The sequence below is a fragment of the Panicum virgatum genome, chromosome 4K (genome assembly GCF_016808335.1).
Source record: "Panicum virgatum strain AP13 chromosome 4K, P.virgatum_v5, whole genome shotgun sequence".
In the NCBI taxonomy this organism is placed as follows: Eukaryota; Viridiplantae; Streptophyta; class Magnoliopsida; order Poales; family Poaceae; genus Panicum; species Panicum virgatum.
In genome coordinates this window covers 34,060,545-34,080,566 of record NC_053139.1, presented here as the reverse complement: position 1 = coordinate 34,080,566, position 20,022 = coordinate 34,060,545, and the positions used below count along the sequence as shown (strand labels likewise).

The window sequence follows — 20,022 nt, the reverse complement described above, 5'->3', positions numbered from 1 at the left end:
GTTGTGGTTGCTGAAAGTCCCCCCCCCCCCCCCCCCCCCCCCCCAAAAAAAAAAAAGTCAGGGTATTCTGGTGTAGGGTTTCAAATGATTTAATGTCGTTCAGAGCTAACCTCCATCACCACATCACCAGTTCACCACCATATTGATCGTCTAGCAACGTGCGAGCTTTGTGGAGCATGTGAGGAATCCACCTTCCATGCACTAACTGAATGAATGCACTTTTGCTAGGAGCTTTTGGTGGAAAATGAAGCATATGACTGGCATCAAACTTCCAAAGCTTTGTCCGAGAACTTGGACAAATGATCTCTTGGATGATTCTTTCTGTACTGAGAGGGACCGTGGCATAATCCTGTGTGGAATTTGGTCGATTTGGAATAGTCGAAATGACAATTACATGGCAAAGAAGCGATAGATAGAGCCCAAGAAAGCTATTGGATGGGCAGCTGATGCCTCTCAAATTTTTTTTAAGAGCATTCAAAGAATGAATGATTATCAACATTCAAAGCTTCAACCGTATGACAAATTTGAGAGGCCTCTTCCTACATTTGATTCATTCTCTTTAAGAGCATCCGGATTATATCGTTCACTAATCATGTAGCTGCAGGTCATGTTGGTAGAGTCAAAGTTCTAGAATTTTAGAGCAGAAAATTGGGGTCAAATATTGGGGTTATTTAATTTGGTTATGCATGCTAATATTTTAGACTAAACATGAATTATAAAAAAAATATTATTTGAGACAAGTTCTAAGTCATGTTGGCAGAGTCAAAGTCCTCAAAGCTGTTGGAGCTCTGACAAAATCACACTAAGTTACTTATCTTGTAGCTAACATTCCCTTCTTAATTTATAGTGTATGCATGAGTCTGTCACGCGTCATCTACATATATAAAGGTATATGCTAGTGTGTACATAATTGAGCCCTCTCGATATGAAGTCACAGTTAGCAAATAGCATCAAACCATTTGCAGAAAAAATACAGACGGACTTGTTTTTTTATACCTGAACGGTGTTTTATATTTGACTTTGTTAATAAGTCGTAGATAGGCCAGTAGGTAAAACGAACTCCTGACAAAATTATTTTATGTGAGACAGCTCTTAATAAGTTCGAGCAATCATTGATGCTATAACCTTTCATGATGAGATGAGACACCCTGTACCTAATCCTATCTAGTACGTGTTCTCCCAAGTGAAAATCTAATATGTGTACGTGATAATTCTTTCATTTTCTTTGCCGTCATATGGCCCACTACGTAGTAGACTTGTCATACTTGCTGACATCCTCCTGCCACGATAGCCTTAGGGGTGGTACTTGCATTGTCAACTTATTTACGTGTGAAATATTGACTCAATTTTTTTTACAAACTATATATATTTATTCAAAATCTTTTACAAGAAATGCCGATTCAATATTTTATACTCCCTCCACCCCAGAATATAGCTGCGTTTATACTTTTTCAAAGTCAATTTTTTTTAGCTTTGATCAACAATAACTCTTAAAATAATTTATTTTAAATAGAAAATATTACATATTTTGATAGTTGGTTTCATGATAAATGTACCAATATCATTTTTATGTTATTAATCTTTATAATTATTTCGCTATTCACGATCAAAGTTGAAAAAGTCTAAACTTAGCTATATTTTGGAACAAAAGAGTAGATTTATTGAGCCAGCATTTTTAACGAATTGATATTTTGTAATTGAAAAGGTAAAAAATATACACTTTTAGAGTAGTAGCTACACCAACAAATAGAAAGCCCCAACAAATAATACTGCAGTTTTTGAGAAATTAATATTACTGCAGTTTTTTAGAAATTGATATTACTGCAGTTGATGACCGCAGCCCAGTAGTCGTGAAACAAATGTATAAACGAGAATTCGACCTGAATAATCTTACCTCGGCTAATTATAGCAAATTCGACAATTTTAAGATCAGCACACAGCATATATGTTTCTTACAACAATTCGATCGATCGGCCATGGATGCAATGCAAGAGCAAACCAAGCACCAGATCAGATGGGTTCCATTTCATTCCCCTAAAGACGTGCGTCCGCCATTGCCAGCGAGTAGCAGCACTTGTTGAAGGTCTCCATGGCGCGTCTGAAGAGAGGCGCGTAGGCGTCGACGCTGCGGTCGCCCGAGAAAGACAGGAAGATGAACACTGAACCCTCAACCGGCAGGTAGCTGGGCATGAAGAAGAACGGCGGGCCGCCGCCGAAGTCCAGGTCGTAGAACGGGGCGTGGAGCAGGCTGTCCACCTCGACGTCCGGGCTCAGCACCGTCTCCGACAAGTCCGCCGTCGGCACCAGCCGCTCCTCCTCGACAGCATCGGAGTTGGCGAAGTCGATGAACGACCTGAAGTAGCCGTCGTCGACGCGCGCCACCTCCCGGGATATGAGCTCGACAGCGCGCCGGAGCGGCATGGACACCAGTTCCCCGGCGGTGGTGCTTGGCCGCGCCCAGAGCACCACGTTGCCGGTGTATCCCTCCGGCACCGGCGGGTCGCGCATGTGCATGCGCCCGTCCACGGCGACGCATAACCTGGTGACCTCGCCGCCGTCCAGCCCGCGCGCTTTGGTGATGCACCGCCACAGGTGCGCCGCCACGCAGTGCAAGGTGCTGTACGGCCGCGGCGCCCCCGCCGACGCCTGCGACCTCAGCTCCGCGACGAACTCCCGGTTGAAGCGCACCCTCTGGACCACCACCTCGTCGTCGTCGTCGCCGCCGTCTCTTCTGGGCTTCTTCTCTTCACGGGGCATGAACTCGACGCCGCGGTGCTCGAACGCGACCCGCAGCGGCTGCCGGGGCAAGAAGAGGGACGCCCTGTCGTGCGCCGGGACGGGGTCGAACGCCGCGCCGCGGGTGGCCTGGCCCCACGCCAACAGGAAGTTGCAGGCGGCGCGCCCATCGGCGACGGCGTGGTGCATGGTGTGGTCGACGGCGATGGAGCCGCACTTGAACCGCGTGACCTGGACGAGCATCAGCTCCTCGGCGCCGTCGCCGTCCGGGAGCAGGCTCAGCACCTCGGGCGTCGGCTCCAGCGGCATGACGTCGTCGTCGCCTCGACGAACCGCGCGCCGGCGTCGTTGAGCAGGATCGCGCGGCTGCCGGCGGCGTGGACGCCGAGCCGCCCGGCCCACTCGCGGTACTCGCCGAGCGCCCTGGCGAACCCTGCCGTGAGAACGGCGTTGGGCGGCGCCGGCAGGCGGAAGAAGTTTATGCCTGAGATGTACTGGTCGAAGTTCGCCTTGTCGAGCACGGTGAGCGGGACGGCGGTGGCGGATGGAGCGCCGTCGACCCCGCCACCGCCATAAGCCGGCTTGACGGCCTTCTGAAAGGACCGGTAGCGCGCTCTAACTTAGGGGGAGGGGTAAATTAAGCAAACTAAAATTTAGACCTATAGCTCCAACTAATTACACAATATTAAACTAAAACATGCTATCTAGATGTGCAACTATGGTTGTTCTAGTGTGAAACTCCTATCCCAAAAAAGTTTAGCAACCTATAGCTTTTTTTATTAAGAAACTATTCTATGAAAGTAAAGGCACACAAATTGCTATTATGAAATGCGGAAACTTAAAGAGCGGGATAGGAGAAAACAAACTCTCGACGCGGATGCTTATCCCGTGGTTCGGTTAGCCACAAAGGCACAACTACATCCACGTTGTTGTAGCACTCACTAAGAGTATTGCTACTCGGCCACCAAGTCTCTTCCGTGAACACAATCACGATCGCCTTGGCCCCGGGTTCCACTAAGGAGCTTCACCACAAAGGATGGGGGTCTCCACGTCCCCCGCACAAAGTTGTCGTCGTCGCTCCACATCAAGTCGGAGGGTCGATGACGTTGCCGGTGAGATTCACAGCTCCAAGGGCCGGCGCACCAAGCTCTTCTTTTTGGTTCACTAGAGAACCACAGCACAAAGGCTCAAGGCCTTGCAATCTCACTCACTAAGAGCTAATCTAGCACTCATACTTTACAAAGCTAGTGCTAAAACCTAAAGATATAATCAATGAGCACTTGTATGGCTTGGAGGTGTTCTTGAATGTGTATGAGATATCTTGGGGCTCCAGCAAACTTCAAATGGCCGGGGGAGCTCATATATATAGGCCTCCAACACAAACTAGCCGTTTGGAGCCGTTGGGCATATTTCTGCGTAGGCATCGGAACTTCTGGTGCAGGCCATCGGATCTTCCGGTCACTCACAGCAACTGAAGTAGCCGTTGGCTTCTCTGACACAGTTGCAGCGTCTCCAGGGACCATCGGTTAAACCGATGCATAGGGCGTTGGTTAAATCGGTCACACACAGCAACTGGACTAGCCGTTGGGCCTTCCTCTTCTGCTGACGTCATTGCTCCGATGGTATGCTCCGATGCATCACCGGTTCAACCGGTGCTGAAGGCTTGGCTCTTCTGCCCTTGACATCGTCTCTGGAACATAGTACATTGATTGCACCGATGCCTCTCTTGAGACCGTTGGTTCATCCGGTGCTTCACTTCTTTCTTCTCTTGATCTCCAGAGGCGCACAGACTTGTGCCAAAGCCAGGCCGTCGGATCTTCCAACAACCATCGGATGCACCGATGATATAGGCATCGGTTCTTCCGGTGCTACTGGTTTCAGTAGAACTCGTCCAATTCAGCGTTTCTTTGAGTTCTTTGTTTGTGTTTCGCTTTGCATGGCCTTTTTACTTCATCCCTGGGATCTAAAAATGTCCACCTAACAAAACCATTAGTCTCATTGATTGCGTTGTCATTCGATCACCAAAATCACTCGAAATGGCATAAAAGGTGCCATGTTCGTTACACCTTCGACGTCTGCACCGTGATCTTCATGAGGAGACCGTGTGTGCGCGCCCTTGATAGATGGTGTTCAAACTGTGGATACTGGTTAGTGCAGAATTATGCTCATCAGCTGCTGATTTTGAACATTGAACAAGGATGATTGACCGACATTAACGCGAAGTGACAAGTTTAAGTAGATTAATTATTAGAGAAGTCTCATGCATCCTTATCTCCTGTAACAACTCACGGTCGTATATGTGCTATTTAATTCACATTAACAATCAACAACTCGAAGTAAACAAAACATAGATAGAGTGCAGACATACACTACCAGAGAAACACACATATGTACCGGGTGAGAACCCCCGTTAGTACTGGTTATTATTGATCCGGTATTATTATCCATCCAGTACTGATGGGGGTACATTAGTACCAGGTGATCCAACCGGTACAAATGAGTCTTTTTTACTGGGTTGGGTTACCAACCGGTACTAATATTTGACCCCGTCACCTGTCTCTAGCCTCCTCCCCCGTCTTCTCTTTCCTCTCCCCTTTTTTCTTTTCCCATTTTCTCCATCAAATATATATCACATACACAATCACATATAGATCTCAGAATCATATATACAATCATACTATCACATTATACATCTTACAATCACACATACATCTCACGAACACAATCTCAGGAACACTTGAACATGCATCTCACAAGATCATATCTCACATGAATATATTCCACAATCACAAAAAAATCACATGAATGCATCTCAATCACACGAGGATGAATACATCTCAATCACAAGAGGAGAGGGAAAATGCATCTCGCAATCTCACTAACACATAAATGCATCTCACCAGCAACCACAGATCCAGAGTCGTGCGCCCGCCCCGGGCCAGGAGGCCGCGCCGCCGGCCTCCAGCCGCCGCGCCCCAAGGCCTCCAGGTCCAGCCGCCGGTGCCCTCCAGAGCCGCGCGCCCGCGCTGGCCTCCAGATCCGGCCGCCGCTGGCTGTAACATCCCTGATGTTTGTGAATAGTAATCTCGTGTTTAAAGGAGTTAAAGTACATTGACTTGGTCAAACACTATTAAGGTGGTCAAACCCTTAGAGCTCTCAAAACACTCTGTAGTGTTCTTGCTAGATCTTTAGATTTCATATTAGCACTTCAAAATCGGCCAATACAAAAGTTGTCAAGTTTCTTCGGGAACACATTTCTTCCAATTGGCGGCATTCCAAAATTTGAGTGTAAGAGCCTCAAACTCTTGGTCAAATGCAGAAACAACAGTGTTCAGGGGCCGAGAAAATCCCCATCTTTGGCTTGCATTCCTGGACCAACCGTCACTCAAAACATATGCCGGCCTTTGTAAAAGTTGTAGCTTGAACATTCCTCTACAACTTTGCTTTTTAGATATTTTGAAGTCTAGTTCAAATTTTTGGAGTTTTGAGCGGTCAAACAGGCGTTGACGACAAACGTTTCGGCCTCCCGGCGTTCAGAGCGCGCTCTCGCGCGCCGCGCCGCCTAGACACCCTCGCCACGTGGCCGCCGGAGCTACCGCCGTGTCCGGGGTCCCCGACCACGAGATCCTCATGGGCCCGCGTGCACTCACTCCGCCGCCCTATCAGCCGACCGGAATCCCAGGGGGATCTCCGCTTCGCCGCGTGTCACGCGCTCGTGCGGTAGCTGCAGTGCCCCGCCGCACCGGCCGTTCCCCGTCCGCCGGCAGCCCGCCTTCAAGCCCCGCGTCATCAATGCCGTGTTTCTTTGACTCGTTGTTGAGCCGCCGACCGCGCCACTGCTTCCCCACCTCGTGCTGAGAAGGCCACCGACCGCCCCTGTGCAGCCGCCACGCGCCGCAAGCCGGCGGCGGCACCAACCGGGATGCAGGCCGGGAAGTTAAGGCCAACGCGCCAGCCATCCGACACTGCCTTCACGCGGAAGCCTCGCCTCCCCTCTCTCTCTTACTCGGCTATTTAGAAGCTCCTCAGCGCGTGCATGGAGATTTCCCCTTTGCCGGCCGCCATTGCCGCCGCCACCGCCGAGCTCGCCTCTCCGCTCGACCTCGCCACCAACCGAGCAGCCCCGAATCACCTCTGCACCTCCTAGCCACCTCCTCGACCCCGCACTGCCACACATTGTCCTCCTCCTCGCCGGAATCCGAGCCGAGGCGGGTGTGCCGCCTCTGCCTCGCCATCGGCCATCGCCGGAGGCTTCTCCGAGCCCGTCTTCGCCGGCAATCACCCCAAGGTGAGCATGCACTGCACCTTAGGGAGTAGCCCGACCAAGTCCGGCCGTCCCCTCGCCGGCGGCGACCTCCCCTGCGCCGCCGGGGGCATACGTGTGAAGATTGAAATCTTGGTAGGGTCCTAAGTGTAAAACTCGAGGGTATATCTGTGAAGCCGAGAATCTTTCCAGGGACCTCCGTGATATTAGATTCATCTAGTTTTGAGTCAAACTGCTAAAACTTGTAAAATCTGTAGAAAATCGTAGAAAAATCAGAAAAATGAAAATCCAAATGTTTTGGATTCCTGGTGACGAATACTATCTTTTCTAGAAAACATGTATATGATTTTGATGCTTAGTTTTTAAACTAGATTTAAATTTCCGTTTGAAGTGAGTTTGTTGTAGTTTAAATTCTAGATCTGATCTGAGGCTGAGATTTGAATATGTTGTATATATGTTCATGAGTAGACCTGTGTCAAGAAATTGCACAAAGTTATCATGTGAAACGCTAGATATGATTTATTTTAGATTTATGCTCCTGAATGGTTTTATAATTTTTATGTCTTATCTGTTCAGAAATAGTATTCCATATTTTTACAGTAGCTCCATAATGACTAGATTTAGCTCTAAAAATTTTTGTGATGTTTTTAGATTTTTTTATCTAGACCTTAATGATTTTAGTTTTGTGTAGAAGGTTAACTCTTAGATCCATTTATATAACTCCAGTGAGCCTGAAAATTTTGTAATGGTTCACCTTTGATATGTTTGTGTTATGGTAGAATTTATAGCTCTAGATTCTTGCTAGATCTCTCTGTATAAATTAATTGTGATGTCATGCGCTGAAACTTGTTAGTTTCGTACTGCATGTTATATTGAGCTCCTGGATCTAAAATTTTGTTTGTAGCTCAGTTTTGTTACAAAGGTGCTGTGTATAAATTTTCACAGCCAGAACATGTGTAGATCTACCTGTATAAATTATTTATATTTATGGCAGCTGAAACTTGTTAGATTATTCATGTTCAGTATATATCTTTGTTTGATTCCAATTTTGGCCAGTAGCTTTGAAATGACATCACGTGCTTGTGTGATTTTTCTTTCTGTCAGTTTGTGTATAGAATTGTCAGAATAAATTTTTGAAGTAAATCAAGTTCAATTAAAAAGGAATAAAAGACCAAATAAGATCATCCTTAGTTGTAACTTAATCTTTAAGTTGAATTTCATTTTAGATCATCCCTGAACAACACCCTTACTTTTGTGAAGTCAATTATGTTAAGTTTGTATACATGTGTACACAGTCACCATCAAATGCAAATAAAATTTATCGCACACCCACTCTTGCTTAATAGGAAGAGTATGCTGAATATATTTTTGTAAAGGTGAATGTGGCCACTCATTCACCACCCGTTTAACTTTAATTGTCAGAATTGCAACCTTACTCTTTTTAGTTAATCCAAATTTATGCATGTGCGTCTCGTGTAGAACTTCCTGAAGGTAACTACGAGGGAGGAGTGAACTTCGCTGAAGTACAGCAAGACCCGAACCAAAGTTCGGAAGATCTCCAGACTAACTGTGCTAGTGAAGGCAAGCACCGGAACATAACCCACATTTTCTAAATTATGCAACTATCTATGTTTATGTTGTGCATTTAAGTTTCAGGAGTTGAATTGAAACCATAGACGCATGATCCTAGGTTCCTATGCTTCAATACTAGTATGCTAGGTCGATAGCTGCCATGCTTTAAGGACACGGTAAAAGTCGAGTGATGTTCATCACTCGCGAGCTATAGGTTTCTTATGTTGGAATCATGAGACTTGATAAACTGATATGCTCATGTGGTAAGAGCATGGGATCGGCTCCGGCCAATAGTTGTCACTGGGTAAGCGTTTGAACGTACTAAGCACTTATCGGGAATGGGACCGGTAAGCCTAGTACCCGATTGGCACGGTAAGGGTTAGCATGCCACTAATCTTGGGATGCGTCCCCTTGCTTGCAACAATGTGGTGCATGTGTGAGTCTGGTCGAACTGTGTGGCGTAGACCAGTAAACCTTGTACCAAAGACTGTGGTCCTGACCTGAATCGAGGATTGACGGGAACCGCCTGGTCGGTGCATACCCCACCCCTTTGGTTTCATTTGACATTTTTGGGGTGTGCATTCTTCCGTGTGTTTAGGTTTCCCTTGAAAGGTTATGAAATCGATTCAAATCGTCTGTCTCTCATAGTTCACCTGAGATTGCTTATCCATACAGACTATTTCCCATATAATGATGGAACTGATGATGAATATGGATACTTGATTAATTGTATTGAGCAACCACTGCTTGAAGTAGTTGCTTACTTAGTAATGGATAATCAACTAGAATTTGAGCTAAAATATTGAAAGTAAGGACATACTCTTGGTTGCTTTTCAGCAAAATAATCCACTAGCCAAAAGCCTTGCATGTCTAGAGGTTGGTGATGTAGTAGTCACCAGACGAGTAAATCTTGCTGAGTATTAGTATACTCAGTCTTGCTTTTGTTGTTGTTTTCAGGCAACGCTTGTGGTGAGGTTTGGCCTGGCCAGATTCCTCCTGGTTGGGAGTTGGAATGGGAAGTCGATGATGAGTGATGGCATTATGGATGGCCTCCTATAATGTTCATTAATTGTGTAGTTCATTTTCCGCTATGTTTCAAACTCTGAACAATTATCCTTATGCAATGAACAATGGTTTGTAATAAAGAACCCTTGTGGGGTAATTTGTAATATTTGGATGATGTATTCTCTGGTCTCACCTTCGTGTGAGTTTAATGCATACTACATCGATCCTGTGTTATATGTGATTTCACCGGGCTTGACCTGGCAGAAACGACAAATTATTTCTATTTTATTACTTAATGACCAAAAGGAATGGTTTAGGCAATAAGACGGAATTAATTTGGGCGGGTCTGTCACACTGGCCTATCAGGTCCGGCCGCCGTTGGTCGCGCGGCGCCCTGCTCGCTGGCCCTGGCCGGCGCCCGCCGGGCCGCTGGCCGCGTGCCTCCAGGCCAGCTGCGCCCGCCCGCGCAGGCCGCGCCTCCCGCAGCTCCGGCCTCCAATCCGATCTGCTCCTCTGCCCTGGAGAGGAAGATAGAGGAAGAGATGTGAGAGAGTGAATGAAGAAAGAGATAAGGCCAGGGAGAAAATGAAGGCACGCGCAGTATAAGTCAAGGGAGATGGAGCGGGTGAAGAAAAAAGAAAAGCACGCGCGTGGCAGAGATAAGTCGAGGCTGCGTGCAGGGCGTCCGCATTAGTACCGGGGTTTTTCTTTCCCCGGTACTAATGTGCTCCTTTGAGTACCGGGTGGTATGTAGCCCCGGTACTAATATGCTTCGGCCACATTAGTACCGGTTGTTCTCAACAACCAGTACTAATGTGAGACATTAGTACCGGGTGTTGCCAGCACCGGTACTAATGTGGGTCACGGAGGGGCGTTTCGGGACTCTAACTTCCCACCCGGTACTAATACACACATTAGTACCGGGTGCCAAAATACCCGGTACTAATGGACTTTGAGGCCCCGGATAAATAGTCGATTCTCTAGTAGTGATACTACACCCTATTTTTAATTTATAGTTGTTCAGTTTAACTACAAAATCAATGAATCAACGAGTCTATCTATCTATCTATCTTAGAGAGAATTAAAAAGATTTATAACACCAAATAGATATAATATGAAAATATATTTAACAAAGAATCAAATAGTCCTTACTTGGTATTGTAAATGTCAGTTATATTGTATAAATTTCGTCAAATTTGATATGCTTTGAGTTTTTTTTAAAAATGAAATGACTTACAATTTGAAACAGAGAGAGTACCTATCGTTTTTAATACTACTGGAGATTCGACTTTTCCATCTAGAGCATTAGTATCGACCCACACAAAAGCCTGGTGCTAATGTTTGCAGATAAATCTACCCGTTCATCCCTAATAGAGCCCCGAGTTTTTGTTTCTCGCGGGTGGAGGAACAAAGACACCACATTTTGCTGGATTTCTGCTAACTTTGGGTCGCAAGCCGTTTTTTGTTTAGGAGGCTAGCAGTACTCCCTCCGTTTCAGAATATAGCTACTTTTAGAGTTTTTCAGACAGATTAAGGATTAGAATAAAAGTCTCTATTTCCCTTAATTAGTTTTAATACGCTAGTTAATAGGATAATTAAACTTTTCCTATTTAATTAGTGGCAGTGTTGCATGCAAATCTACATGCCATAATTGATTTTGCATGCATGGAGGGTATTTTAGACCTTTCATTACAAATAACCCACTTTTTTTTGCGACTTACAAATAACCCACTTGTGAACTCATAAATAGCTATATTGTGGGACAAAATTTGAATGCTAAAAGTAGCTATATTAGTACTATTTTTCTTTAAATTTTGATCAAAATAAAATATTCTGGTGTAAATTTTGATGCCCGATGGGACGCCCCTCACTAGTATCCCGTGTAGTTCGAGAACAGCAAGGGACGCCTTGTATAGGCAGGCATATGAGTTGTAGAACTAGCTAGTGCCATTTGTTAACATGTTATTTGTTTGGGTTTATTGTCAATCATCTCATTCACCTGGCTTATCAGCCACTTTGCTAAGAATTGAATTCTTAGGCTTGAGATGCGTCTTCCTTCCGTGGGAGCCAAGGGTCGACGTTGTCTTCCCCAACATAGTTCAAAACATTTACCTTACCTCGTGGCTGGTGCTGATTTGTCATGAGAGAAAAATAACGCTGACTGGCTGGTAGCTGGTGGCTGGTGCTGATTTAGAGTTAGAGAAAAATACCGCTGGTTGGTGGCAAGTGAAGTCTAGGCTCCGGGGGACAACCTAGAGAGATTCGGCTCCAAACGTTTCCTGTTAAATCTCTTCAACTTTCATCAGCTCCGCAGCTCATAGCACCATTTTCCCCCTAGCTACTTGTGTCATTTACTTTACCCTGCAATTTACTAGTTAAATTTTATGCATGGGGTTTCTGCCCATAAGCGAACAATGAAGCCGAAGCTTCCGCAAATGTCCTCAAAATCTTAGGTTTCTGCCTAAGTGCTGGTTTGCAAAAGGCAACATATCAAGTTGTAGCACCAGCTTCGATCACCAGTTTCGCTAAAAAAGCACGTCGTTACAGCATATACAATACAGGTTTTATGTTTTCATCAAAAGTATACAGTGCAGGCAATTTTACAGTCGAAAGCAACAAGATTGCTAAATTCGACTTAATTTGAAAGTAGTCCAAAGTCTGCGAAACTCGAAACAAGTTTCACTAGACTTAGAAGCTTCAGAGACAAAAGGAGGCCGAAACACTATCGGAATCATTTTTAAACAAACGTTCCTCAAAGACAAACGAAATAAATTCAGCTTTGCGAAGCTTAGAATTTGTGGAAACATCAGGACAACAACACCCCAATTACAATAACGGCTAACCCTATGGCACGTTTTCAGCGCCAAAAAACGAAAAGGGGGGGTGACGTTTTCTTCAGAAAAGCAGTTTTCGTTTTTTATCGAAACAAACGCACCATCAGAAGAGCAGTTACCGTTAGATTGTTTACAAGTCAAGCCTAGATTTCCATCTAGGAACAACCATCAAAAGTACATCTTCACACAAATTTGCGTCACATATCTAAAACTTCAAGTTACAAGAATCAATGCTGAGACGATTCCTTTTCCTTAGCCTACAAAAGAGCAATTTTAAGCACTCGGTTCATAAGATCATTTCCAGACAAAAAAACATCACAAAAGACGTACGAAAAATCGCTACCTCAGCAAGAAGTCTCCTGGCGATAGCCTTTGCATGTTCTTGACCATACGCTTCCCAAAACAAAGCAAGAAAGTTTCGCTTCACGACGGCCACATTTTTGGAGGGTTTCACCTTTTCAAATTCTGACGCTTCTGGGAAGTCGAAGCTCCGAGCCCCCATGGGCAAGAAGTCAGAGCATCCATTAGACTCCAGCAACTTCAGCAAGTTCTCCGTGCATAGGGAGGCCACGTAATCACTAGCACTTGTCATCACGGACGGGAGTGAATCGAACTCTTGTTCCATCCAATCAAACATCTCTTTATCACCCTGATCTTTAGGGAACTCCAGGGGCTCCGCTCCGAATTCACCCAGGGCTCGTGTGTAGCTCTCATGGATGGCCCGGAATCGTTCTTTCAAAACATTCTCAGCCTCAGTTATAAAGGTATTCTGATCTTCCAAATTTTTTGCCAGTTTCTGGATCACTGCCTCTCTTTCTTCGGCGGTTGCAATCAGCTCTTTCTTCTCTTTCGATAGGGCATTTATGGTGTTAACATCTTTTTCAATAGTATCGTGCAATTTTTCTAGGATACTCTGGTTGTCCAGCACATTTTTCTCCATCTCCACGGACTGCGCTTGCAACTTCTCTGCTGCTTCTTTCCAAAGATCCCTGGTTTTTTTTTTCAAATCAGCAACCTCTTCCTTTCGCAGCTTACGAATTTTTTCTAAGCTCGTATTCTCTTCTTTCAATCTAGATAATTCCTTCTTAAGGGCTATGTCGGAGCTAACTCTCAAGAGATCATCTTCCTTAGAGCGAAGCTTCTCAATAGCAGCTTTCCCGGTAATCACGGCCTTATATCCGAGAGTAGCCGAAATCCTGGCAAGTTGATCCACTTCAAGACCCTCAAGAGATTTTTCGTAAACTGAAAAAATGCAAAAGGTCAGAATAAAAAACCAGAGAAAAATAGGCGAACTCAAAAATACTTAGGAAATAAGCGCTTACCTTCAGCATCGAACGCAGAACCCCGTGCCTCAGCCGAAGCTTCCAGAACAGGCTTGGGGGCTGGAGCTATTTCTCCGTCCTCAAGAGCTTCATCGTTTTTCTTTTCGACAGAAGGGTACCCACCAACAGTTTTTTTTTTTCCCTTTCCTCCAGAAGCAGGTTTCGCAGCACCGGCCTTCATGCCTGCAAACCGCACAGAGTCCCTTAGCTCCCAAAGAAGAATAGAATCTTTGGCTCCGCATCGACCTCGCGGAATTAGTTGGTGTACAGCTAAAAGGGTTTTAAGATTTTTCATACCGAATGTCTTATTATAAAGAAGAGTCGGCGGATCAAAGAAGTGCTTTTCGGCAAGAATCAGGTCAAGCTTTGGCCCTTCCAAACATCCTTTTGTACTAACTGTGTTCGACAAATCAGCAAGGAAGCCGGCCGAGGCTTCACCTTGGTCAGTCAATCGCTCTTTTTCCTTATCACCAGAAGAGGCAAGCACTGGAGATCGACGCCCCACTGAACTAATCGCGGTTAGATATTTCAAATCATCACAATTTTTCTCCTCCGCGCCTCTTTCAGGATCAACTGAGATAGTGTCAACATTTGCCACAGGGCTCGAAGCTTTATTTTTCTCAGCAGCAACCACCGAACTAACACACGCCTCCGAGGGACCAGTGCCCTTAGCAGACTCACCAATCACGCTAACATCAAGGAATTCCAAATCATCAGCATCAATGATTTTCACTATCCTCCGAGGCTGTTTTCCACCTTTAGAGCCCGACTTTTTTACCCGCGTCACAGATGAAAAAGTGCTCGCCTACACTTCAGCTTCGGAGGTTTTCTCATTAGGAACCCCTTTCTCGGCAACCTTAGGCAAGACAAGGGCAGATCCGGAAGTCTGATGTGACTCAGATTTTTTCTTCGCTTTCTCCAGCTGACTGGTTTTTGACTTAACCGGGGGCAAAAACACTCGAAGGGCTTCCAAAACAGGTAGGGGGCCTCCGGGGTAGCGCACGGGAGAGGTGTCAGCGCTTTCAACCGTCATAACGGCTTTTTTCCTTTTTTCCTTTGCCTCCAATAACCTCCGATCTGGTTGCACCTACTTCGCGCATTCTTTTAATGGGAACCCAAGGTTTGGGTCTGTCCGCTGTTAGGTTGATCTCCTTCCTAATAGGCCCAACGGCCTATTAGGCCCTTAATCCGCGCCCTGATCGGGGGCGTCCAACCCTTAATGGTTGGTGGGCCCCCGTTGCACTGCGCTATAAAGAAAGGTGGAGGCCGGCGGCACACGGTACGAGGTTCACCTGTGCGCCGCCAAAACCACCGAAAACCCTAGCCGATCTGAGGGTGCGCATGAGCAACGGGAAGCCTCCGCCTCCGCTTCACTGGCGCTTACTCCGCTGCAGCCGACTCCCTCCCGCCGTCGCCGCCACCGTCCTCGACACCGTCGGCCCGGCGTCGACCTCTCTGCTTCACTCGTCGCCGCCCTTGAGCGGATCTCCATCAACGAACCCGAGATGGCCGCCGGCTCGAGTTCCACTGGTGGTACAGAAGGTCTCTCTCCCTCTCAGTGTACTCTTGTGTTCTCTACGTTCTAGATCTAGGAACATCTTGTGATTGAACAAAGAAAAGAGAAAGAGATCCATCTTGATCGTGCACTGTGTTGATTATAATATTAACATTGGTATCAGTCGCCTACACTCGTGTAGATCGAGATTGGTAAAGTTGGATTCGTCTGTGAATCGAAAGAAATCAAAGGAAAAGAAAGAATACGATGCAAATCGAAAAGAATAGAAAGAATCGATGGCAAATCGAGTTCAACAGTGAAACCCTAACCCTAACTCTAGGGGAAAGGGGACGCCGGACTTACTGGGTCTATGCGTCACCCATGGCCGCCCTCGTGCGGGACAGACCCGCGCAGCCCGTTTCGTCGGGGCGTGGCACAGGATGCTCCGCCGCTCGCCGCCGGGACGCCGGGGCGCACGCGCGCGGGCTCGAAAGCGAGGCGCCATCCATGGCGAGCTCGACGGCGGCGCGCTCACCCACCGGCGAGCGCGCATGCCGGCGAGCAAGCCGCGGTGGCGCCACCCTGCCCACTCCGCCGGGTCACCATGGCCAGCGGCCGTCGCCTCCGTTTCGTGGAGAGAGAAGACAGAGAGGGAGAATGAGCCTAGGGTTTGCGGGCGACGCGGCGTCGCCGAGTTTTGTTCCCGCGAAAAGAGCGCTCGGCCGTCCGATCTTGATCGTCGGCGACGGACGGCTGGGAACGGCGGCCGGCGAACGGGCTAGTTTTGGCCCAAGAGGGGCGCGGCGCCGGGCCGGTTTGGCGGCCTGGCCATTGGCTGTGGGGCTGAAGGCCCGAGCGTCGCGCGCGCCGAGCGGGCTGGGCCGATTTCGTGACTGGGCTGCTTCAACAGTGAAAGCTTTAAATTGTTTTTTCTATTTTCCAGAAGCATTTTAATGGCAGTTTTTGAATAGTTTGATTATAGTTTGATCTCTATTCAATTTTGCACCAACGTGTTTATTGTTTAGAGATAAAAGTTTATATTTTTGCTTCTGGAAATAGAAATTCCTACATGTTTCCGCTGCTAAGTTTATATAGTTGCTTTTATACTTTAATTCGAACCAACGAGACAATTAAAGTTTAAGAGCATGGTTAAAAGCTTATTTTAAGGATTATGGCATTGTTAATTTTCTGACCAACGTTGTTAATTACAATACTGTAATTTCACAGTTTTTGTGCATTTATTTCTATTTCTGCCCAACGGTGATATAGATTTAATTGCATAAACAGTTGTATGTTCTATTTTGACCAACGTTGGAATTATTACATACAATTGTTGTTATTATGTTCTCACTATTTTTTGAAATTTTCAGCGGGGATGAACTTGATGGGATTCATCAGTCACATCCCGACTCTAAAAGGAGACAACTATGGCGAATGGATCAAGAAGGTTGATCTTGCTTTCGTCTGTGGAGAGGTGGATGAGATGATCACCACTCCAAAGCCTACTGAGCCACCGGCTCCAGTGAGAGGGGAATCTGACACTGATGCTGAGTGGCAGGAAAAGCAAAGGGACTATGCTCCCATAAAGATGGCTTATGATCTCCAAAAGATAAAGTGGAATAATGCCAACAAGAAATGTGTGGCAGTGATAAAGAACACAATTGATCCTAACATTTTGGGTTCAATTGGAGAGTGTGATTCAGCTGCAGAGTACCTTGAAAAGATAAAGAACCAGTTTACTGGTTCTTCAAAGACATATGCCACACAGATCATAGAGCAGTTGGTCACAAAGAGGTACTATGGCAATGCCGGTACTATAAGAGATCATATCATGGGGATGTGCGCCTTGAACTCCAAGCTCAAACCAATGAACTTGGATCTCAAGGAAGAGTTTATGGTGCACTTGGTGTTCGCCTCTCTGCCAAAAGAGTTTGCAACATTCGTTGTAAACTATAACTCACAGCCAGAGAAGTGGAACATGGAAAAGGCTATTGCCATGTGTGCACAAGAGGAAGATAGACTCAATAAACAGAATGGTGGGTCTGTCAATTTTGTGCATAATAACAAGAAAAGGCCCTTCCATGCTGCTTCTTCCTCTAAAGCTAAAGACAAAGCCCCTATGCCACAGAAGTATCAGCAACAGCGTCAGCAACAGCGCACTCCAGCACAAGATGAGTGCTTCCACTGCTTTGACAAGGGGCATCGTAAAGCAGATTGTCCCGCTTACTTAAAGATGATAATGGCAAAGAATGGTGAGAATGTAATTTCATTTGTTAATGAATCCCTGTATTTAAAGTTTTCTAAATCTACTTGGTGGATTGATTCTGGTGCAACTGTGCATGTTGCAAATTCTTTACAGGGATTCCGTTCGACAAGGACTACGCAAAGAAGCGAAAGACACATTAAAGTCGCGAACGGAGTACAAGCAGATGTTGAAGCTGTTGGCGATGTCTCCATCGAGCTAGTTAATGGTTTCATGCTTGTATTAAAAGATATTTTATTTGTTCATTCGCTTCAAAGAAACTTGATAAGTGTATCACGCTTAGACACAGATGGTTTTGGTTGTCATTTTGCGAATGGCAAATGTGAACTATGGTTTGATAATAATTGTATTGGTGATGCTGTCCTTTACAATGATCTTTATTTATTATCTATACGTGATAAAGTGCATTCTGTATGTAATGTGAATGTGAATGAATCCTTGTCAAAGAAAAAACAAAGAAAAGAAAGAGAACTCAAGATACTTCATCGAAATTATGGCACTGTCGTTTAGGCCATATTTCGAGGGGGAGAATTGAAAGATTAGTGAACAGTGAAATTCTTCCACAGTTAGAGTTCTCTGATCTTGAACAATGCGTCGAATGCATTAAAGGAAAATTTGTAAAGCAAATTAAAAAGGGTGCCAAACGAAGTGCAGGAACGTTAGAAATAATTCACACTGATATATGTGGACCGTTTCCTGTTAAAAGTGTGGATGGCTATGATTCGTTCATAACATTCACAGACGATTACTCCCGCTATGGTTACATTTATCCAATTAAAGAAAGATCTGAAGCATTGGATAAATTTAAAATATTCAAAGCTGAGGTTGAAAATCAGCTTGACAAAAGAATTAAAATAGTAAGATCAGACCGTGGAGGGGAGTACTACGGTCGACATACCCCTTATGGACAAGTTCCTGGACCTTTTGCGAGGTTTTTACAGGAAAATGGTATAGTTGCCCAATACTCTACACCAGGGGAGCCTCAGCAAAATGGAGTAGCTGAAAGGCGCAACATACACTAATGGATATGGTGCGCAGTATGATGAGTTATTCCTCATTGCCGTTGAGTCTGTGGATGGAGGCGTTGAAAACCGCCATCCATATTCTCAACAGAGTGCCAAGCAAATCGGTGCCCAAAACGCCGTATGAGCTATGGACAGGAAGAGAACCCTCACTGACTCACCTACGGGTCTGGGAGAGCCCAGCTGAGGCTAAAGTGTTTAATCCAAATATTGAAAAACTGGATCCCAAAACTGTAAGCTGCCATTTCATAGGCTATCCTGAAAAGTCGAAAGGTTTTCGTTTCTACTGCCCAGACAGACATACAAAGTTTGTAGAAACGAGACATGCTGCCTTTCTAGAAAGTGAAATGATCAGGGGGAGCATGGTACATAGAGAAATTGACCTTGAGGAGAAGCGGGTGTATGTGCCTACTCCTATGATTCAAGAGCCATTTTTCTCACTACCTGTTGATGCTGCACCAAACGTTCCTGAAATAGTGACGTCAGTACCTTCTTCGGTTGTTGCTGCGCCAACTATTCCAGTTATTACGGTGTCAACACCTGTCGCAACTCCACCCATACCAACTGTGAGCGAATGTTTGGAACATGTCATCCAGGAACCGCATGAACTCGCGGTTGGACATGAGGAGGAGGTGCTACAGCCCCCTATGGAAAATATGCCAGAAGTTGAGGCACAAAATGTGCCACAAGCAGTGGCCCTTAGAAGGTCACAAAGAGAAAGAAGGTCGGCTATTTCTAGCGACTATGAGGTTTATAATACAGAAGAGGTTCATATGGAGGGTGATCCCACTTCATATGAAGAAGCCTTGAGAAGTATTCACTCATCTAAATGGCTGGAAGCTATGAAGGATGAGATGAAATCAATGAGTTCCAATGGTGTTTGGGACTTAGAGGAAATTCCTAAATGAGCCAAAACAGTAGGCTGTAAATGGGTTTACAAGATAAAACATGACTCCAAAGAGAATGTAGAAAGGTTCAAACCACGACTCGTGGCAAAAGGCTTTACGCAAAGAGAAGGGATAGACTATAACGAAACATTTTCTCCGGTTTCGTGTAAAGATTCCTTCAGAATTATAATGGCTTTGGTGGCACATTATGACTTAGAGTTACATCAGATGGATGTAAAGACGGCATTTCTTAACGGGGATTTATATGAAGATGTTTACATGGCACAACCAAAAGGTTTTGTCGTGAAAGGAAAAGAACATATGGGGTGTCGCTTAAAAAAATCCATTTATGGATTAAAACAAGCCTCTAGGCAGTGGTATTTAAAGTTTGATGAAACCATAAGAAAATTTGGGTTTAAAGAAAATGAGGAGGACAATTGCATTTATGCAAAGTTCAGAAGTGAAAAATTTATTTTCCTGATACTATATGTGGATGACATTCTACTTGCTAGTAGTGATGTTGGTCTGCTACTGGAGACAAAGAAATTCCTGTCCTCAAACTTTGATATGAAAGATCTCGGTGAAGCTTCATTTGTTTTGAGAATTGAAATTCACCGAGATA

At 45.5% G+C, this 20,022-nt stretch overlaps 1 protein-coding gene across 1 annotated transcript; it reads right to left on the bottom strand.

Moving 5' to 3' along the window:
* Positions 1 to 1,992: 1,992 nt before the first annotated feature.
* Positions 1,993 to 3,123, bottom strand: LOC120704833 (agmatine coumaroyltransferase-2-like). The gene has a single exon (XM_039989365.1). It carries the CDS (start codon positions 3,043 to 3,045, stop codon positions 2,035 to 2,037), a length of 1,011 nt encoding a protein of 336 aa, XP_039845299.1. The 5' UTR covers positions 3,046 to 3,123; the 3' UTR covers positions 1,993 to 2,034.
* Between the last annotated feature and the right edge of the window lie 16,899 nt (positions 3,124 to 20,022).